This window comes from Tachyglossus aculeatus, chromosome 4, assembly GCF_015852505.1.
Source record: "Tachyglossus aculeatus isolate mTacAcu1 chromosome 4, mTacAcu1.pri, whole genome shotgun sequence".
NCBI classification, from domain to species: domain Eukaryota; kingdom Metazoa; phylum Chordata; class Mammalia; order Monotremata; family Tachyglossidae; genus Tachyglossus; species Tachyglossus aculeatus.
Window position 1 is genome coordinate 17812926 of NC_052069.1, and position 23179 is coordinate 17836104.

Genomic DNA, 23179 nt, shown 5'->3' on the forward strand with positions numbered 1-23179 from the left:
GGATTTTCAGCCAGGCAAAAAGGGCAATTTATTGAAATAATAATTATGGTACTTGTTAAGCATTTGTTATGTGCCAAGCACTGTTCTAAGTTCTGGGGTAGGTACAACTTAACCAGGTTGGACACAGTCCTTGTCCCACACTTAGCTCACACTCTTAATCCCCATTATTTATAGATGAGGCAACTGAGGCACAGAGGAAAACAAAATGGTATTTTTTAAACACTTATGTGCCAGGAACTGTACCAAGTGTTGGGGGTGGATACAAGCAAATTGGATTGGACCCAGTCCCGGTCCCTCGTGGGGCTGTCTCAATCCCCATTTTACAGATGAGGTAACTGAGGCCCAGAGAAGTGAAGGGCCTTGCCCAAGTCCCACAGCAGACAAGTGGCAGAGCTGGAGTTAGAACCCATGACCTTGTGATTCCCAGGCCCGTGCTCTAGCCACTGCACCATGATGAAGTAACTAAAGCCCAGAGAAATGAAGTGACTTGCCCAAGGTCACCCAACAGACAAGTGGCAGAGCCCGAGATTAGAACCCATGACCTTTACCCCATACTGCTCCGCTGCATCTGCTGTTATTAACTGTCAGTCAGTCAACTGTAATAATAATAATAATGGCATTTATTAAGCATTTACTATGTGCAGAGCACTGTTCTAAGCACTGGGGAGGTTACAAAGAGATCAGATTGTCCCATGGGGGGCTCACATTCTTAATTCCCATTTTACAGATGAGGCAACTGAGGTACAGAGAAGTTAAGTGACTTTCCCAAAGTCACACAGCTGACAATTGGCAGAGCCGGGATGTATTTGAGTATTTATTGTATTGTATTGTATACACTCAATATGTATTTATTGAGTGCTTACCCTCTGCAGAACATTGTACTAAGCGCTTGTGAGGGAACAATATAACCCAGTCTTCTAGACTATGAGCCCACTGTTCGGTAGGGACTGTCTCTATCTGTTGCCAACTTGTACTTCCCAAGCACTTAGTACAGTACTCTGCACACAGTAAGCGCTCAGTAAATGCGATTGAATGAATATAACTGACATGTTCCTTGCCCACAGTGAGATTACAGCCTAGAGGGGGAGACAGACATGATTATAGATAAGTGAATTACAGATATGTCCGTAAGTGCTGTAAGGCTGGTAGGGGGGAATAATTAAAGGGAGTAAGTCAGGGTGACAGAAAAGGGAGTGGGAGAAGGGGAAAGGAGAGCTTAGCCAGGGAAGGCCTCTTGGAGGAGTGACAGCAGCAACAGCTCCAGTCCCAGCACTGGGCGGGCCAGTAGAATCAGAGGGTCAGGTTGGCCACTCATGGGTTACACGGTCACCTGCCTCATTTCTGGAGGAAAAAGATAGCCACGATGTGGCTCAACCTCACTAGGGTTCTGCCTGAATCCTAGAGGAGCTCCTGGCCTAGACCCGAGGCTGCTGAGGGGGAGAAATGCACATCGGTGGCCTGCCGGCAGGAGCAATATCCAAAAGCTCTAGCAATATCCTGCCACCATTTCCGGCTACCTGTGACTGCTTTCCTTGCCCTAAAAGCCATTAGCTTTGTCCCTCTGGCGTCAGTCTCCTCCACCTGCGAGGCAGCATGGCCGAGTGGATAGAACGTGGGCCTGGGAATCAGAAGGTCATGGGTTCTAATCCTGGCTCTGCCACTTGTCTGATGTTTGACCCTGGGGCAAGTCACTTAATTTCTGTGCCACAGTTACCTCATCTGTAAAATGGGGGGTGAGACTGTGAGCCCCACGTGGGCCAGGGACTGTGTCCAACCCGATTTGGATGTATCAGCCTCAGCGCTTAGTACATTGCATGGCAAATACTAAGCGCTTAACAAATATCATAAATATTATTATTATTACCTCTGCAGTGATGGCATTTCCTTCCCCATATCTCCATCCTTCCCAGGGTCTCCACATCCTGTTTAAAATGAGATGACCGAATCTGGTTCTAGCTCTCTCTAGTAAAGGTCTCACCAGGCTGCTGTGGTGGAAGGATTTTTTACAGCTCTTGCTTTTTGTGTTGGGTTTTTTTTTAAGAAATAACAATTGCCCCCCAAGTCTTTCTCTGTTTTAACAATCCTTTTCTTAACTTGTACATGGAGTATTTGTTTTTTGTTATTAAATGAAGTACTATGTACTAGTTCAGTCCATTTTTGTAGGGCTATTTTTTCAATTTGTCATCTAAATTAAAGTAGAGAAGGTTTTGTAAGCTTTTCCTTCAAAAAGAGAAGGGGGCTTCCTACCATAATTATTTAGATTGAAACTAATTGGTAACCTCAATTATTTGATCGCTACTTGCCCACTTTGGTAGTTCTGAGGCTAGGTTTCTTATTTTTAAGGACCTGAGCTAGTCTTGTTGCAGATAACTGATCATTTGGATGATGAATGTTATTATTATTATTATTATTATTACTGTACCAAAAACTCTGATAAAAGCACCTGGGTAATCAGTCAATCAGTGATATCTATTGAGTACTTCCTGTGTGCTGACCACTGAAATAAGCCCTTGGGACAGTACAGTGCAATCCCTTCCCTGAAGGATCTTAAAATCTATTGGGAAGACAGACATTAAAATAAATTACAGGTGGTTGAAGCATCAGAGCATAAGGATATGGACATAAGTGCTCTGGGAGTGGGGTGAGCATCTTGTGACCTTTTAAATAGTTCATTATGGTACCTCTATGCATAATGCATTGCTTTTAATATCTTTTTTTAACTGTTTTATTAGATGAAATTACTGCTAGCTTCAGACGATTTGGTCCTTTGGTGGTGGACTGGCCTCACAAAGCAGAAAGCAAGTCCTACTTTCCACCTAAAGGTAAAAAAAAAAAAAATCTTATTGTGGCTTTATTTTCCCAACAAGTAAAGAATTCACTCCAACAGATTCACCACTAAAGTTCCTGGAGGTGGTCTGAGTTTATATGTTTTATGAAAGCAGTTTTGTCATCAGTAATCACTTGATGGAGGTATTTTTCAACTGAAAAATGTTGTAGATTACTATTTTTTTTAAAAGACTAACCACAAGAGCTCTAATCCTAATTCTATAGGAATTAAGATCGTAGTATAAAACCTAGAATATACTTGATTCCAAGAAAATAAAAGAGCATAGTTATTCTCAAATGTGGTGTGTCTGCTGGGGATGAGGAGGACCATTTTCCCCCTCTCCCATCCCCAGTTCTCAGAGGTGAATTCCTCCTCCACTCTTGCATGGAGAAAGAGCCCCCAATCTCTGAGGTTTGGTTAAGCCTGGTTTACCTTCTTTTGAGTCATACTCAAAGTGCCAGTTCTTCCTGGGACTTGATAGACATCTTGAAAGACTCTCTAACTGCTTTGAGAGTTACTCATAGCTATTCTGAAGAGAGTTTTCCCGAAATGGTTCTGAAGTCAGAAGGGGAAATTACTATGGGAAAAATTACCTACTATCTTGCAGCAAACACAAATGGTAATCATCCCCTACTTTCAGGTGCCTAGTCTCCCTGCTTAGTTGGTGGTCATTCTGAAGTTACTGTTTCAGCTTTAAATTCTCATAAAGTTCCTCACATTTAGGAATTTGATTTAAAGATCTGATTGTTTAGTAAACCTCCATTTCTAGGAACTCCCCCTCTTTTGAAAGTTCATTGTTATTCTTGGAACCCTAGGAAAACAGAAACTCTTAAGTGTCATCAGCAAATTAATTTTTTACTAGTACAGGCACTCCTTGGATTTAGAACATAGCTGATTCCTGAAAACTGCATTTTAAAGTTGAAAACATATTAGAAAGGATTTTCTCATAGAAACAATGTTAAGTCTGGGAAATTGGTTCCGGAACTAAGGTATTTTTGTCCAACTTCCCCAGGATTGTATCCTCAAACAATTATAGCTGAGTAGTGTATTTATATTGAGTCAGAGCTTGCACAGTAGGATAGCTGACTTTGGTTTCATCTGAAGTGTCGTGGACACTTAGACTTCTGTGGTAATTCTGCCCTCCACCCTCCCCACCCTTTTTGAGCTTTTCCCTGCTCCCCAGTTGGTACCACTGATTCTGTTTTTTCTTTCTTTTTTTTTAAACGTGTGTGTTGGCCGGGCTAGTTGATCAGTCGGTCAGTTGTGTTTATTGAACACTGCACTAAGCGCTTGGGAGAGTATAACAGAGCAGAATTGTTCGACATGTTCCCTCCCCATAAGGAACTTAATTCCTTCTTAGCCAAAATTTTTCCCTGCCCGTCATCTCCCCTCTTCCCAGGGGTCCCAGGACCCCTACAGCTGCAGGGGCTGGGCTAGTCTGGATTGTGGGGTTGGGGAAGGCTAGAGAGAGAACCACGGTCACTTTCCCCCACGGCTGAATCGGTTCCTTGGCTGCAGCCAAGATTGGGGCCACTCCAGTCAGGAAGCAAGTACGGCTATATGCCGGGTTATTTTGTTTGTTAGATTGTTTTTTGTTTATGTTTTTTGTTTTAATTAGAAAGTGATACCAGGCTTGGGAGGAGAAGGAAGGGCATAAGGGGTTATGGGGTGAAGGAGAACTGCCAGGGGCCATGGGTAAATGCCGGGGGAAGTGATAGGGAGGCGAAGTGGGAGACGTAGCAGGAAAGGGAAGAGGGTGTTAGCTGATCACCAGATGGAGTCACCACACATCTGAGACACAAATTATGTAAAAAAAAACATATTGTGAAATGATATACAGCAGGAAATTTAGAAAAGTGTAAAGTTCTGGTCACCATAACTGTTACCATTGTAAGTTAAGGACTGTCTGAGTCTAAAATAGTCTATTTTTATGAAGAAATTTTATTCAGATTTTGACACTGTTCTGTAAGGATAGTTTGTCACATTGGACTCCAGTGTCCCCTGGGTTTAAAGCCCTCACTAGTAGTAAAAGAAACCTGATTTGTAGGATGTCATTTTGGTCCTTAGCATCATGGATTCAAACCATGAGTGGTAATGTTCTGAATGCTTTCACAGTGATTTAGGAAGAGGTACTGAAACTTCCCGGGAATCTAACAATATGTCTGCATCAGGCAAACCAGAGTGCAGGGTAACGCAAGCTGAGGGAACTTGATTCCTTGAGCTGTCACACTTCAGGCCAGTAGGTGTGGAAAATCTTCAAGGGTAATGGAGACCAGGCAGCCGTGTTGTGGGATTGCTTCTTGGCCCAAAGCTCACTTTGGATGGCTTCGAGGCTGAAAATGGGTTTTGGGGCAAGAATAACATGAAGAAGCCTGAAAACCTTTCTGCAGGCAACAGGGTTCTTGGAGTGGGCCAAGAAACGGGCCTAGATACGATCCATGTCCCACGTGGTGCTCACAGTCTTAGTTCCCGTTGTCCAGAGAAGTGAAGTGACTTTCTCAAGGTACCCAGCAGACAAGTGGCAGAGCTGGGATTAGAACCCAGGTCCTGACTCCCAGGGCTGTGCTGTATCCACTAGGCCACACTCCTTCTCTAGTTGTGCCAGACACCTCACCAAACTCTCTACCTCCCCTTCCGCAGTCAGCATTGTCTGTGTGACAGTATGACTCAGGCACCGTTAGGCTAAGCAAGAGATTGAGTTATTATAGCTCATGCACATCAAAGTACTTTGCTTTACTCTTTAAAAATGTGTGCTTCATTTTTGCTGAATCGGACCTGGGGCACAGTGTTCTTTGTTGGCTGTAAAATGTTTCTGCATTGTAAGTAAAACATTATCATATATGGCACATTGTATAAAGGTCTCTCTGTTCATGGTTTTGCATAATGGCTTTTGCGTAGTTGGTAGAATACAACAGTAATGCATTTTTCATTATGAAAGGGTTTTTGAATGTTATTCTGAGTAATTAGCCACTGGAAATATTCATCCAATTACAAAGTCTTGTTGCAAGTATGATTTTTGGCCTTACAGGGTCTCATCTGTAACATTGTCTTTTCTGCTTCTAGCAACTTTTATCCCCAGTTTATGAGAAATAGTGATTTTGTATTTGGGACCTATCATCTCACAAGTCCCGCCCTTCTTTTTTTTAAATCCATATTTCTATTTACCGTTTCAGGTTACGCATTCCTTCTTTTTCAAGAGGAGACCTCTGTTCAGGCACTAATTGATGCTTGCATCGAGGAAGATGGAAAACTCTATCTGTGTGTCTCCAGCCCTACCATCAAGGATAAGCCAGTGAGTAAGGCCTTGAGTGGCCTATTGGCTTTAGCTGTCATATATTTAAATATATTTCTGAGTTGATGATAAAAATATTCAAAAGCAGGGTATCGTTCTTAGTATTTAGTGTAAAGAAAAGTTGGATGATTGTTTGAAAACCCCAAGTTCGAATCAGCATGTTATAAACCCAGCAGTTAATTGTCTCTAAGGTTAGCTGGCCCAAGACAACTGAAAAAAGATATGTCTTTGCACTTTTGTGCAGTGCTCTGCACACAGTAAGTGCTCTTCAAGAACCATAGATCTATTGACTGGTGTCAAACGGGTAGTGAGGTTAAAGCTCTGTACCGCTCTTCTTCCTTAACTCCATAGGTACAGATCCGTCCCTGGAATCTAAGCGATAGTGACTTTGTGATGGATGGTTCACAGCCTCTTGATCCTCGAAAAACAATTTTCGTTGGAGGGGTTCCTAGGCCATTAAGAGCTGGTAAGGAAGGAATTGTAGATTGAAGTCTGATTTGTTTATGAAACCATGAAAATATTGTTGCTGTGGATTTTGGTTGGGACACCCTGAAATATGTGATGGGAATTCAATGGGTAACCTGTCTTCTATTATTTTTCTAGAAAGCCTTTAGCCATCAAGTTCTATTTAGCATTTATATCGAATGTGCAGAGCTAATACATTGCTCTGCACACAGTAAGTGCTTAATAAATACTATTACTGCTAAAGGAATTCTAAGAACCTTCATAGCTGCAACAAAATGAGAAGTATGAAATTCAGGTTTTTCAACCGATGGTTCTGTGGAGGGAGGAAATTGATTTTCAAGTAAACAACCAAATATTTTTTTTAAAAAAAATACTTGAACTCCCAGGGTTTTTCAGCAACCTATTTGGTAGATTTTTAAAGGAGTAAGAGGGTTTTTTAAAAATATAATTTGATATTGTCTTCAGGAAATGCTCTAACAATTCTTAACAGTCCTCATACTTACCTTTCAAATTAGGAGAGAAAGAGGAGTGTATTTTAAAATGAGATATAGAAGAGAATCGTAGCTCATGTTTTTAGTCTTTTGTGTTTAGTTAACCTAAGCCGAAGAGGATAATATGATGATAGTCAAATGTCAGTTAAACTTTACTGAGAATCCCGGCTCCGCCACATGTCTGCTGTGTGACCTTGGGCAAGTCACTTAACTTCTCGGAGTCTCAGTTACCTCATCTGTAAAATGGGGATGATTGTGAGCCCCACGCAGGACAACCTGATCACCTCGTATCCCCCCCAGCGCTTAGAACAGTGCTTTGCACGTAGTAAGCGCTTAACAAATGCCATTATTAATTGTCAAAACCAAATAGGAATGTCAGGAGCATGCCCCTGCGGCTTCCCCTTAAAATGGTGCTCTGAAACCCATTTAACTACTTTTACTAGAGAAGCAGCGTGGCTCAGTGGAAAGAGTGTGGGCTTGGGAGTCTGAGGTTATGGGTTCAAATCCCGGCTCAGCCACTTGTCAGCTATGTGACCTTGGGCAAGCCACTTAACTTCTCTGTGCCTCAGTTACCTCATCTGTAAAATGGGGATTAAGACTGTGAGCCCCACATGGGACAACCTGATTGCCTTGTATCCCCCCGCCAGAGTTTAGAACAGTGCTTTGCACATAGTAAGCACTTAACAAATACCATCATTATTATTACTTGGCTCCATTGCCGCCCCCCCCCCCCCCCCCAACCAATGCTTCACCCCAAAATTCAAATAAACCTCTTCCTCCCTCTGTTTTGCGGGAAGGGATAAATAGAACCTGGCTCAATAATAATTTTCAGTGCCTTGGCATGCTGTAATTTAACCTTCATTTTGAAGTCCTTTTTGAAACAAAATCTCAGCAGCAGCAATTTAAACCAAGGCATGGACACCAAGACTTAAAAATACTGACCTTCAGTATATTTTGCCCTGTTGCATATGGTGGCTAAAATTTACTCCAAAGGCAGCTGAGAATCAGTGACAGGGTACTGACCCCCTCAGTATGTAGTTCATAGACAATTTAAAATTTGTAAAAAAAAATCTTTTTATGTTTTGGGAAAGCATATGCATTGTTTTTGGGTTTTTTTTTTTAATGTCATGACTATTCACTTAAAGAAAATATTTTCAATTTTTTAGAAAATGTCTTCAGAATCCTGATTATTTCTATAGAATCATATCTTTTGAAAGTGGTTTTGAACTTAAACTGCATCATATTTTTTGAAAGTGGTTTTGAACTTAAACTGCATAAGACCGTCTCTTAGTGTTTTAAATGGAGAATTTTTGGTTTCTTACAGTGGAATTAGCGATGATAATGGACCGTCTTTATGGTGGAGTTTGTTATGCAGGAATTGACACCGATCCTGAACTGAAATATCCGAAAGGTGCTGGGCGTGTGGCTTTTTCCAATCAGCAGAGTTATATTGCTGCCATCAGTGCTCGGTTTGTTCAACTTCAGCATGGCGATATTGATAAACGAGTAAGTTATATATTGATCAGTTACCGGTTAACTGTTTTTGCTTAGATAGTAAAATAACCTTTCCTCAAAGATCCCAGAGATTTGCTGCTGTTTTGTGGGCATTTTAGAATTGAACAAACTGCAGTTCTCTTTTAACCTGAGAACTGAGCATTTTATTTGAACTCCGAGAGATATATTCATTTAACAAAGCATATTCCTGAAAGGTGTTCTGTACCTGAGAATGCCTTCCCTTATTTTCAAGTTCTGATTGTAGGTTTGAAGACTTGAAAATAAAACTCAGTATTTTTTTTTCTGAGCTGACATCATTTGTAGCTACTTTGTTATTGTTACTGACTTCAGTAGTGAATTTTTATAGGTCTGTTTTTTTTTTAAATGTTATTTAAGTTCTCACAGTGTGCCAGGCACTGTGCTTAGCCCTGGGGTCGTTACAAGCGAATCAGGTTGGGCACAATCCCCATCCCCTGTGAGGCTCACAGTCTTAATCCCCATTTTACAGATGAGGTAAGTGAGACATAGTGAAGTGACTTGTCCAGGGTCACACAGCAAAGTGGCAGAGCCGGGATTAATTAATCAATTGTATTTATTCATTCATTCATTCAGTGCAGTCATATTTACTGAGTGCTTACTGTTTGCAGAGTACCGTACTAAGCGCTTGGGAGAGTACAGTATAACAAACACATTCCCTGCCCGCAACGAGCATACAGTCTAGAGGACGAGAGCCCAGATTCTTCATACTCCCAAGCCCGTGCTCTATCCAGTAGGCCATGCTGCTTCTCTGGGCTCTCTATGGCCCAAAATATAAAGTGGTGGTAAATAGTAAGGCATTTTTTCTCTGGTTCCTCTCCTCCCTCATGGCCCAATTTCATCATATTTGCCATTTCCAAGTTAGTTTCATAAAACTGAGTTAATCAACAGCAGCGCCAGTCTTGGGCCCGTGTGTCGTACTAAAACCCATTTGAGGTAGCGGGGACCCCAGACAGTCCTGTGCAATTCAACCTCAGGGGGTTTTGGGAACAGTGGAGGCCACTTATACCCCATGGAGGAAAGAGAGGAATTATAAAGCCACTTTTGCTACTCTGCGGGTGGAAGGGATTTGAGGGATTTGCCTTATTTGCATGAATTAAATTCTCAAATTTGATTAAATTTTTTTTTCTAACTTTTACATTCTTGGGACTTAAAAAAAAAATACTAACACTAAAGTCAGAGTTTGTCCATCTGTATCTAGATTTCTTCTACTTGAGACTGCAGCGTGGCATAGTGGATAGAGCACGGGCCTGGGAATCAGAAGGTCATGGGTTCTGATTCCGGCTCCGCTACTTGTCTGTCGTGTGACCTTGGGCAAGTCACTTCAGTTCTTTGGGCCTCAGTTACCTCATCCTTAAAATGGGGATTAAGACTGAACCTCACGTGAGACAACCTGATTACCTTGTGTCTACCTTAGTGCTTAGAACAGTGCCTGGCACATAGTAAATGCTAAACAAATGCCATAATTATTATTATTAGAAGGACCTGGGTTCTAATCCCAGCTCTGCCACTTGTCTGCTGGGAGCCCTTGGGCAAGTCACTTCACTTCTCTGGGCCTCAGTTATATCATCTGTAAAATGGGTTTAAGATTGGGCCCCATGTGGACGTGGACTATGTCCAACCTGATGATCTTGTATCTACCCCAGTCCTTAGTACAGTTCCTGGCACTTTGTAAGTGCTTAACAAATACCATAAACAAAATCTGTGCATTGCAGAAACTCTTTAACTACTTAAAATCGATTTTAATCCTTTGAATGTAAGCATGAATGATGAGCAGGGTCTTTTTTTCCTGAATTTAAGACCCGCTGCATCATTATCCAACACTGGAGAGTTTGAGATTCATTAGGGATTGCATGGTTTTGATTAGATTTGCATTAAATATGGAAAATAAAAATGGATTTGAATTTATAAAATGCACTTTTGGAGAAAAGTAAAACTAGAGTCTCCTGTAAAATCTTGTTTTATTTTTTTAAAAAAAACCTAAAACAATCCACATTTCATTGTTTGTGTGGTCGGTCTTATCATTATTAGTTGTTTTTTTTTCCAAGTATGTCCCTATGAGTTGGAAATGCCATCTTGTCATCAATCGCTGCAAAATACTGCATGGGAGAGTACAATATAGTTAGCAGACACTGCCCTTGACCTCTAGAAACTTTATAATGTAGCGAGGGAGAGGAGCACTTAAGTCATTAAAAGTAGAAGAAGCAACGGAGTTTAAAGATGTGTGTTACATAAGTGTTACCAAGAGGGAGATGGGTGAGCATCCAGAGGGCTATAGGGTACATAGGTGATGTAAAAGTGCTAAAGGGGCAGTAATGGAGGGGAAATAGGGTGGAGAGAGAATGAATCATATGCCACCTAAAGGAGTTGGGCTTTGACGAAGGGGGAATGTTGGTCTGTCAGATGTGTCCCTCAGACAGTGAGATCATTGTGTGCCTACGAACCCTATGGGATTGTACTCTCTCTCAAGTGCTTAGAACAGTGCTCTGCACACAATAAATTCTCAAGGAATTCTGTCGATTGATGGGTAATAATAGTAATTATGATATTTGTTAAGCGCATACTATGTGCTGGGCACAGTTCCCAAACATTAAGGAGGGTGTGGGCAGGAAGTTGCTGGCTAGAGAATTTAGAACGAGACGCAGGTACTGTGAGTAGTGTGGCATAGAGGAGCAGTGTGTGTTTCGTGGGTTGTAGTAGGAGGGGAGGGAAGGTGAGTAGTCAGTCGTTCATATTTACTGAGCACTCACAGTGTGCAGAGCGCACTGTGCTAAGCACTTGGGAGAGCGCAGTATAACAGTGAACAGACACATTCGCTGTCCACAACGAGCATATAGTCTCAGAGAGTGGGGAGACAGATGGGAACAAGCTGATTGAATGCCTTCCCTTGCTTAAGTATTTTTCCTCGTTTTTATAGTTGCATAGCTGAGTTAAGGATTGTTAAAGACAGGCTTTTATTCAAAATAGAAACTCTGGTACTTTTAATAATGACGATATCGTGAGAAGCAGCAAGACCTAATAGACAGAGCATGGCATAGTGGATAGAGCACAAGCCTAGGAGTCAGGAGGTCATGGGTTCTAATCCCAGCCCCGTCACTTGTCTGCTGTGGGACTTGGGCAATTCACTTTATTTCTCTGGGCCTCAGTTCCATCATCTGTAAAATGGGGATTGAGACTGTGAGCCCCACATGGGACAGGGACTGTGTCCATCCCGATTTGCTTGTATCTACCCCAGGGCTTAGTACAATGCTTGGCACATAGCAAGGGCCTAATTATTATTATTATTATTATAGAGCACAGACCTGGTAGTTGGAAGGATCCAGATGCTAATCCCAGCTCTGCCACTTGTCTGCTGTATGCCCTTGTCACTTTACTTCTCTGGACCTCAGTTGCCTCATCTGTAAAATGGGGATTAAGACTCTGAGCCCTGTGTGGGACAGGAACTGTGTCCAATCTGATTACTTTGTTCTACCCCAGAGCTTCGAACTGTGCTTGGCACAGTGTAAGCGCTTAACAAGGACCATTATTATATTAAAAGGAAGAAAAATATTCTCAGATGAGATTTGAGGGGGGAAAATGGAAATCAGGAAAGGAGAGAAAATGGCTCGGCTTAGATTATGTAGCCGTCATAAAGCATGCGTTGTTATGAGTGGAAATAAACTATTCTATAGGGAATTGTGAAAAAAGGACTTAAGCTGCCTGCTTAGTGTGTTTCATTTTTTTCCCCTCTGTATATGGAGAGAGAAATGACACTATAGCAAGAGAGGAACAAACTGGGTAAAGGATGGAAAGAACATCCCATGGCTATATTTTAACTCCAGAGCCAGGATCTTAAAAGGCAGTAAAGGGTCAGGGTGCTGTTTCTTACTTGGGCTGTAAAAATCCCAGCTGCCTTTCACCCTAACCCAGCTGTGGGAATGAGGTACCCTAAGTGGAGAATAACAGTCTGCATCTGCTCCTCAGTAACTCAGTTGAGGTTTGCAGGAGCTGAAACATGCCCCGGGGGGCCTTTGGGGGTTTTTGTTTTTCCGTGCTTCAGCCTCAGAGCCAATAGGTATCTCCCTTTTACTTATCATGGTTCTCTGGAGAAGAAGTAAGGAGAGGAGGGAAGCTCAAGATGAAAACAAAGGGGAAGGATGGTCAGGTCAGAAGATGAGAATCCGTGAATCGAAAGCAATGATAAAGAGATATTTTCCTGCGGCAGGATAATGGTCATTTTTTGAAACTATCCATTTGGTTCGTTTACAAAGACTGGAGGGGCAATTGGTGAGAGGAAGTGGGAGGATGATCCAGACTTTACATTGAAATGATTAAAATAAATTGGTTGGAATCATGTCATCTGACATGGTTTAAGCATAAATACAAATGAAAATATTTTGATTTACCAATCAGGAAAATCACTTATTTTCCAAATAGCCTCATTGGAACCATTCAGCAGTGTGCTTGTGACGTATATTTTTGTAAGGAATGAGTTGATGTTAGCCAAGAAATACGGCAGACATTAAAAAGTAGACACAGAGGAAATGCAGGAATACTGAGTATTTTTTGTTGGTTTTTCTGATATTTGTAAAGTGCATACTATGTGTCAAGTACTGTTCTAAGCATTGGGGTAGATTAAAATGAATTAGGATGGTTGCAGTCTCTGTCCCACATAGGGCTCAAAGTCTAAGTGGGAGGGAGATGGATACTGAATCACCATTTTGCAGTTAAGGAAAATGAGGCAAAGAGAAATTAGAAATGAGGCAAAGAGAAATTAATTGACTTGTCCAAAATCGCACAGCAGGCAAGTGGCAGAGACGGGATTAACAAGGCCATGTTGCTTCCCTGGAACCATGTTAGACCATGTCTTTCCTCCTGACTGTAAGCTCACTGCAGACAGGGAACATGTCTACCAACTCTGTTATATCGGACTCTCAACGAGCTCTTAATACACTGTTGTGCACACAGTAAGTGCTCCATGAATATGATTGATTTCAAATTCACCAGTTTCTGAATGGTGTAGTGGATTATTTTCCCATTCCCAAAAGAAACTCTCGTAATGGCGAAAGAGGGTCGTCTACATTTGGTATTCATTTAAGTTGAAAACACCATTGGCATATTGCTAGCTTAAAATATATTTTGAATTTTTATCTATTTGATATCTTTCCTTGATGGGCAGCTTTAGTAGAGACATTGTCGGAGGCATCTGCTTGAAATTACTTGGACTTAGGGTAGCATTTGAGTTTCCCTTCATGCTTAGTGCTATACTAGGCAATTTCCACTAATTAAAAAGATGTGATCTCTGCTGTTGAGGAGCTTACTTACTAGGGAGGCCTATATAATTGCAGCGAAAACAGTTTCTTACATGTAATTACTCAGTCAATTATATTTATTGGGCGCTTACTGTTCAAAGTACTGTATTAAGTGCTTGGGGGAATATGTTAGAGTCAGTAGTCACAATCCATGTATATTAAAACAATTATTTCAAAAGGTGTACAACTGTACTCTCTTTTTCCTTGGTCCATTCCATGAAGTACAACTGAAAGGACAATTTATTAGTAGGAAGAGGAGATGGATAGTCAAGTGGACAGGTGGAGAGACTTTTCCCGTATTCTGTATCATCAAGTGCAGGAAACAGTGTTGAGATCATTCCTAAATAATAATAATTGTGGTATATGGTAAGTGCTTACCATGTGCCAAGCACTGTACTAAGCGCTGGAGTGGATACAAGCAGATCACGTTGGACACAGTCCCTGTCCCTTGTGGGGCTCACAGTCTCAATCCCCATTTTACAGATCAGGGAACTGAGTCGCAGAGAAGTGAATAATAATAATGGTGATATTTGTCAAGCACTTACTAAGTGCCAAGCACTGTTCTTGATTTGCCCAAGGTCGCACAGCAGACAAGTGGCAGAGCAGGGATTAGAACCCATGATTTAACTCCCGGGCCCGAGCTCTATCCACTGTGCCATGCTGCTTCTGAAAGGAGTTGGGGATAGCTTGGCAAACGTGGGAAGAGATGTGTCCAACCCCTTACTCAGGACTCCAAACCTGCAGCCCCTGAAAGACTAGAACAAAGAATATTGAAAGGAAGCTAGTTTCACTTGAGCTAAGAGGGTGGTCAATTAGAAGCACCTTGGTTTAGTGGAAAGAGCACGGGCTTAAGAGTCAGAGGTTGTGATTTTTAATTCCAGCTCCGCCATTTGTCAGCTGTGTGATGCTGGGCAAGTCATTTAACTTCTCTGTGCCTCAGTTACCTCTTCTGGAAAATGGGGGTTAAGACTGTAAGCCCCATGTGGGGCAACCTGATAACTTTGTGTGTTCCTCAGCACTTAGAACAGTGCTTGGCACATAGTAAACGCTTAACAAATGCCATCATCATTATTACGTGGGGTGATAAGAAACCTGTAAAAGGTTTGAAAGAGGAGGGATGTGTCCTAAAATGACAGGAGGATTTCTGCCAGCACAATTTAGAATTGACTGAAGCGGTGAGAGAATGGATTAGTGTAGTTGGTAGGCTTCAGAGATGGTCATATAGGTCATTTAGATGCACAGCGCAAGTATGTTTTGGAGAGAGCAATTTTCTATGATGCTATTAAAGCTCTTTGCACATGGGGTGAGCATAATTTTTTAAAACCGATGTAATTACCGTTCTAGATGAAGCCAACATTAAGGGAGGCACATAGAAATAATCCTGCTAGAAAATAAAGTTCTACTTGAACTTTCAGCTCCATCCTCATGACTCTCAGGCCATCTGCTCTTGCTCTGTTGCCAACTGAGGAGCCCCCAGGATGATTCCCAGAATCCAGACTGGAGCAGGGACAGGGCATCAAGTTGCCAGCCCCTTCAGCCAGCAGAATGTGCCCCAAAGATAGCATCTCGATAGAAACAGCCTGCCTTTTGGCATTAATTAAGCGCTATACTATGTGCCAGACACTCTACTAAGCACTGCGGTAGATACACACTAATCAGGTTGGACACCGTCCCCGTCCCACGTGCCTTTCCAAAGATGACCTAATGTTTTTCAGGTCTTCAGGCCGTCACTCTCTCCCCTCCACCAGAAAAATCAAAATAAAGAATTGCTAGTTTTCATGAAGTCTTCGATGGAAAATTATCTCCTGAAATGCACCCTTAAGAAATGTTGCTGGGCAATTTCTCTTCCAGCACTTAGAACAGTGCTTGGCACATAGTAAGCATTGAACAAATACCGTAATTATTATGCAGGGGCTCACTTCCTAATCTGAAAATGAGACAGGAGCTCTAGACTCCTCCGGTGGGATTGGGGAGAGAGGAGAGCTCCTCCTAAAGCTGCTCTGGGCTAAATGGGCACCTTCTGGCCTGATAGTGCAGCAGTTTAGTTCCCAAAGTCAGGCTCTTCGGAAGATCACAGCCTTGAGCCCCCATCCAGCCCCTCTGCTCCCTTTCCAGACTGCACCAGCCAACGTCTCCCTCACCCAACGTCCTGGGTGTTTTTTTTTTCCAAAGATCTCAAAAAATGGCACTACTTCGTGTGTGAGCCTGTTCCTGGAAATACTTTTAACATCTTCTTGTGGGGCTCCTTGAAGCCAATGGCAGTGGGTTGGTAGAACCCAATAAGGAGCACAGAGGCTGTGGGCCATTGAGAGGGTCGGGGGGGGCGGGGGTCACGGTGAGACAGTGCATCAATAATAATAATTATAATAATGGTATTTGTTAAGCACTTACTACATACTGAACACTGTTCTATGTCCTGAGTAATACAGCTCGTTTGCGTGTGATTGGATTTCCCTGAATGAGTGGCTCACGGAGTCAATTAATACATCATCGTCATTGGTGAGAGTATAGAGTGCAAGGTTAGGGTTAAACAGTGAATGCCCCAAAATGGGATTTTCACACCCTGAATAATAATAATAATGATGGTATTTGTTAAGTGCTTACTATGTGTGAAGCACTGTTCTAAGCACTTGGGGGGCGGGGGGAGGTGATCAGGTTGTCCCACGTGGGGCTCACAGTCTTAATCCCCGTTTTACGGATGAGGTAACTGAAAATGGCGAAGTTAAGTGGCTTGTCCAAGGTCACACAGCTAAGTGGCGGAGCCAGGATTCGAACCCATGACCTCTGACTCCCAAGCCCGTGCTCTTTCCACCGAGCCACGCTGCTTCTCAATCCCTTAAGTCAGTGGGTTGAGTTCTTTACCAGTGTTTGAAGGGGGTAGAAAGTCAAGGAGGGAGATGCATTGTGTGAGGAAACTGGATCTGGTCAATCTAGGAGTGTCAGAGCCGGTGGAAAATCTAGACTGGGTTAAAGTGTAACCAAGAGCCACCGTTGATGCCGCCTGGCCCGAAGCCCAAAGGTCACCCAGCTGCTGAAACCTGGAAGCGCTCCAACAGTGCCACCTCCCTGGAGGCATATTGGGGGCTGGCACCGCACGTAATCGACTATTCTCTTGTGGAGTGGCAGCTGCTCTGCCCTGATTCATCTGCTTCCTGGGTTGTTTTTAGACTAGCGTGGGAAAGTGCAAGGGGGAAGAGGAGGAGATGCTTCTGGCTTCTGAACCTGGGGACTCTTATCTAAGGAGAGGAAGATGGAGGGGAGAATCGAGATCAGCGTGTAATCATCCCGCCTGCCTCGTCTCCGCAGTAAATGGAAACGGGATCCTTATCCGTTGTAGGCAGGGGCTAGTGTACTGGGCCTGCTTAAGAAATAAGTGAATAATTCAAAAATAGTGTTTTCACGTGCGTCATTTCTCTTTTCATTCAATAGTGTTTAATAATAACGTTGGTATTTGTTAAGCGCTTACTATGTGCCAAGCACTGTTCTAAGCACTGGGGTAGATACAAGGTGATCAGGTTGTCCCACGTTGGGCTCACAGTCTTCATCCCCATATTACAGATGAGGGAACTGAGGCCCAGAGAAGAGAAGTGTGTCTCCCCCTTTTAGACTGTGAGCCCACTGTTGGGTAGGGACTGTCTCTATATGTTGCCAATTTGTACTTCCCAAGCGCTTAGTACAGTGCTCTGCACATAGTAAGCGCTCAATAAATACGATTGATGATGATGATGATGATGAAGTGACTTGCCCAAAGTCACACAGCTGACAAGTGGCGGAGCCGGGATTTGAACCCACGACTTCTGACTCCAGAGCCTGTGCTCTTTCCACTGAGCCATGCTGCTTCTCTTATTCATTCAGAGTACTGTACTAAGCGCTTGTGAGAGTACAGTACAACAATAAACAGACACTTTTGCCCCAGCATCACCCCTGGATGGAAGGAGGAGACGGTACTGTCATTCTCATCTGGGGACCAGAGAACTTGATGGCTTTGCCCAGTCATTGCCAAAAGCATTCAGTCATTCAATTCAGTCGTATATATGGAGTGCTTTCTGTGTGCAGAGCACTGTACTAAGCATTTGGGAAGTACAGTTCAGCAACAAATAGAGGCAATCCCTGTCCACAACGGGCTCACAGTCTAGAAGGGGAATCAGATCTCCAAACCCCGATTTTGTGAGACATTCCCTGCGCACAGGGATCTCACACTCCTAACGGGGAAGGCAGACGGAAGTCCAAAATGACAGTTACAATTGGCATGGGTGAAATAATAATAATAATAATAATAATAATGATGGCATTTATTAAGCACTTACTATGTGCAAAGCAGTGCTGGGGAGGTTACAAGGTGATCAGGTTGTCCCACGGGGGGCTCACTGTCTTCATCCCCATTTTACCGATGAGGTAACTGAGGCACAGAAAAGTTAAGTGACTTGCCCGAAGTCGAACAGCTGACAGTTGGCGGAGCCGGGATTTGAACCCATGACCTGTGACTCCAAAGCCCGTGCCCTTTCCACTGAGTCACTCTGCTTCTCTGAAACTGAAAGTGGAAGTGGAAAAAGGAAGTGGAACAAAGTTAGAAATACACTTAGAACGTAACGCGGCACTGAGATAGTCATGTCTTGAAAAGAAACCCAGACTAGGATCCTTGATGTTTTCTGTAACAGAATAGTGAGCAAATTCGTGAAATGAAACTACTGAACTGAGGATTTAGTTTCTAGGAAACAGCGGGGCCTAGTGGAAAGATCACGGGCCTGGAAGTCGGAGGATCTGGGTTTAAATCCTGCCTCTGCCACTTGCTGGCTGTGTGACCCTAGGCAAGTCTCTTAACCTTTCTGTTCCCCAGTTTTCTCATCTGTAAAATGGGGATGAAGACAGTGAGCCCCCCGTGGGACAACCTGATCACCTTGTAACCTCCCCAGCACTTAGAACAGTGCTTTGCACATAGCAAGCGCTTAATAAATGCCATTATTATTATTATTATTATTATGATTATTATGATTATTATCATTATTTCACCCATGCCAACTGTAACTGTCATTTTGGACTTCCAGCCCCATGTGGGACAGGCGTTGTGTATGACCCTGATTCTCTGTATGCACTCCAGTGCTTAGTACAGTGCTTGGCGTATAGTAAGCTGTTAACAAATACCACGTTATTATTTAGGAAATGAAATTATATAAAATCAGTCAATCAATCAATCATATTTATTGAGCGCTTACTGTGTGCAGAGCACTGTACTAAGCGCTTGGGAAGTACAAGTTGGCAACATATAGAGACAGTCCCTACCCAACAGTGGGCTCACAGTCTAAAAGGGGGAGACAGAGAACAAAACCAAACATACTAACAAAATGAAATAAATAGAACAGATATGTACAAGTAAAATAAGTAAATAAATAGAGTAATAAATAGGTACAAACATATATACATATATACAGGTGCTGTGGGGAAGGGAAGGAGGTGTCTATAGCACTGATGCTATTGGAGATTCATGGGAATAAAATTAGTGAGAAGTTAAATTGTGCTTTTGGGAGGCTCGTTCAGTCCCTAGGACTTTTATGGCTTCATCTTTGTGGTGTCCTGTATAGGTTGTAAATCTCCCTGCTCCATCCCCTTTAGTAATCAACGCTTCTGGTAAAACTGACCTAGGGAATACTGGTGTGTTGAATCTGTTGCACTGTAGTTGGCCTGAGCGTGACCCAGACTTCCGTTAAGTTCAAGCGCTTAGTACAGTGCTCTGCAAATAGTAAGCGCTGAATAAATACGATTGATGATGATGTTCAATTCCTAGTATATGCATTGGCAAGGTGCATTGTGCCAAATTGTCCCATTTAGTCATCCAGTTCAGCTCTTGAAGCTCCCTGAAATGAGGGCCTCGTTGGAGAACCTGTCAGTGGAAGGGAGGACTGCCACAGTGGAAAGAGCAAGGGCTTGGGAGTCAGAGGTCATGGGTTCTAATTCCGCCTCTGCCACTTGTCAGCTGTTACCTTGGCCAAGTCAACTTCTGTGCCTTAGTTCCCTCATCCGTAAAATGGGGATTAAGACTGTGAGCCCCATTTGGGACAACCTGATTACCTTGTATCTCCCCCAGCGCTTACAACAGTGCTTGGCACATAGTAAGCGCTTAACAAATACCAAAATCATTATTATTATTCTCTGTGCCTCAGTTCACTCATCTGTAAAATGGGGATGAAGACTGTGAGCCCCACGTGGGACAACATGATCAGCGTGGCTCAGTGGAAAGAGCATGGGCTTTGGAGTTAGAAGCTCATGGGTTCAAATCCCCGCTCCATCAATTGTCAGCTGTGTGACTTTGGGCAAGTCACTTCACTTCTCTGGGCCTCAGTTCCCTCATCTGTAAAATGGGGATTAAGACTGTGAGCCCCCCGTGGGACAACCTGATCACCTCCCCAGCGCTTAGAACAGTGCTTTGCACATAGTAAGTGCTTAATAAATGCCATCATTATTATTATTATTATTATTGTGTCTTCCCCAGCTCTTAGAACAGTGCTTGGCACATAGTAAGCACTTAACAAATACCAATATTATTATTATTATAGAAGGAAGGAAAGTGTGGAAGAGAGGAAGCCCCCGCTGATGAATGAGGCTGGCAGTTTGGGTTTTTATCACAGGGAGGATAGACTTTGGATGGTCTTCAAAAAAGTAATTGAGGAATGATCAGCTTTCATTAGGAGAGCAGGAGGATCTTTTGTGGTCATCCACATTTGAAGAAAATAAAGGCTTTTTCGGTTGTAAATATTTCATCCCAGGATTGAAATTAATATGGTACAAATGAACTTCTAAGATTTCTTATTTTTTGCTGTAAAGTGTACCAGAGCATGTAGGCTGTACACTTTGTAGAACCAGTGTCTAGAATAACCAGAGAATAGCAAGACTGGCTAAAAGATTCAGGGCAAAAGAAACATTTCTTAAATCATTAACTGTATGTTTATACTTGGAGAAACTTGTAGGGTGCCTGACAACCATACAGACCTAGAATTTGATCTGCTTTCATTACTGCATCTGGGTGAATTTTTTAATGTCATTCCCCTCTTCCTTTCCTCCCCCTCCCCCCTTTAAAAAGGTTTTTGAATACCAGCTCTGCCCCATTCATGTCCCAGTTTACTAATAGCCTAGAATATAGAATGTAATGGAGTGTGCACACATTATATTCAAATTGTAACTGGTCCTAGATGTTAATCTTACATGGTAATTGTAGACAGAGACGCTTCGAAAATACTGCTTTTCATAATAGTTGTAGGCCAAGACCCAGGCTGATAGTGGCGAGAGTGGGATTTATTCACTGAAGATTTACATTTATCTGAGAAAGAACTGTACTTCTCTTTTTTAGTGATTTGTTTTTTTCAACTGAAGTTTTTCTTTGAAAAACGTGCCCTGACTTGCTCGCTTTCCAGAACCTACCACCTTCCCCCAGACACCATTGGCTTTAAAGCACTTAATCACCTTGCCCCCTCCTACTTCACCTCACTACTCTCCTACTATAGCCCAGTTCGCGCACTTTGTTCCCGTAATGCTAACCTTCTCACTGTACATTGATCTCGTCTATCTCGCCGCCGACCTCTCGCCCACATCCTACCTCTGGCCTGGAATGCCCTCCCTCCTCATATCAGACAGATAATTGCTCTCCCCCACTTCAAAGCCTCATTGAAGGCACATCTCCTCCAAGAAACCTTCCCTAAGACGCTCCTCTCCCTTTTTCCCCTCTCCCTTCTGCGTCGGTGACTTGCTCCCTTCATTCTCCCTCCCACCCCCGTGGCACATATGGATGTATCTGTAATTTATTACAGTGTATATTAATGTCTGTCCCCGCCTCTAGACCGTGAGGGTGTTGTGGACAGGGAGTGTGTCTGTTGTATCATACTCTCCCAAGGTCTTAGTACAGCGCTTTGCACGCAGTAAGCGCTCAGTAAATCCGATGGAGCAGAACGACCGAGAAGAAGGTTGGGATTAGTTGAGAGCCTTGTCCGGGAACGGAGGAGAATGCTAATGGAGGTATTTTTTTGTGTGTTTTGTTTTCTCTGTCTTCTGCTGTTGTCATCTCCAGGTGGAGGTAAAGCCATACGTGTTGGATGACCAGATGTGCGACGAGTGCCAGGGCGCACGTTGCGGTGGGAAGTTTGCCCCCTTTTTCTGTGCCAATGTCACCTGCCTGCAGTATTACTGTGAGTTTTGTTGGGCGAACATCCACTCCCGTGCAGGACGTGAATTCCACAAGCCATTGGTCAAAGAAGGGGCTGACCGCCCGCGTCAGATCCATTTCCGCTGGAACTAAGCCGAGCGGACCAGCGGCAGTCTAAGGAAAGAAGGGTGCATGTGGCTTACTGTGTTTGAAGATACTGACGTGCAGAAGAAATAAGTGCATTCTTCTGCTTTTCACCCCAGCTATCAATACATGCATCTTTATCAGCAGCCAAAACACTACAAAGCCTCTTGTTTTTCACCAAAACCCTACATCTCAGGCTTACTAATTTTTGTGATATTTTCATGTTAAAATAAAATGTTTTTTTGTATTTTCTCCAAGTTATTTTTATATGTAAAGTTAAAACTAGATATTGAGAATGTTTTTGCGTAGGGGCACACAGTCTGCTGCTATATTTAGTGGGTGAAGCGTGCACTTATTTCTAAACATGGGTTTTTAACTTCAAGATCTGCCCCAGTAATTTACCAAAGGTAGCAAAATAATAGTGAAGATGGAATATGTCTGCTACAAAAAGCTTATTTTTATTGTTGCTATTTTCAGCGTATACATAAACTAAAAATTAGGGTTGATTTTTGCTCTCCATTTTGACTTGCAAGAAATAATACCTCAAGATAATCTGATTTATTAGCTATTTTTAAACATTTTTAATCACAAGCTGTATTAGCTTTGCTGCTATATAGGTGTTATGTGTAATGCCACCTATTAATACGGGATTGAAAACGTTTAAGACACACTGCATTGCAGATAAGATGCAGGCAGCACAATATGGCATAAACTGCCATAGTTTTAGAATGTGAAAAAAAAATTGCATGTTTACTTACCTGTATACACCATATGCATGCACTAGAACTATTAACTAACAAGAGGTGAGTTATTGCAGATGTTCAAAAAAGACTCTCTTGAACCTAGGTAGCATGAGCAAATTGACAAAATTTGTTACAAAAAAGCAAACTTGCATGCATTTTCGTGAACTCGAAGTTAAAAAAAACAGAAACCTGTCCTACATGTGTACAATATGCAAATTAGTTTTAGATTAGAAAGTGCAGCCATTTTGTGACCTGGTCGGTAGTG

General features: G+C 42.6%; 1 protein-coding gene across 1 annotated transcript in view; it reads left to right on the forward strand.

The window, feature by feature from the left end:
* The window catches only part of CPEB2 (cytoplasmic polyadenylation element binding protein 2), an 87865-nt gene that overhangs the window by 62131 nt on the left and 2555 nt on the right, over positions 1–23179 (forward strand). The window contains exons 12-16 of the mRNA XM_038745605.1: positions 2733–2822; positions 6001–6119; positions 6471–6585; positions 8400–8581; positions 21953–23179. The exon at positions 21953–23179 is cut by the window's right edge and continues 2555 nt beyond it. Of these exons, the coding sequence (XP_038601533.1) occupies positions 2733–2822; positions 6001–6119; positions 6471–6585; positions 8400–8581; positions 21953–22180 (734 nt within the window). The 3' untranslated portion in view covers positions 22181–23179. The remainder of the gene's footprint in view (positions 1–2732; positions 2823–6000; positions 6120–6470; positions 6586–8399; positions 8582–21952) is intronic.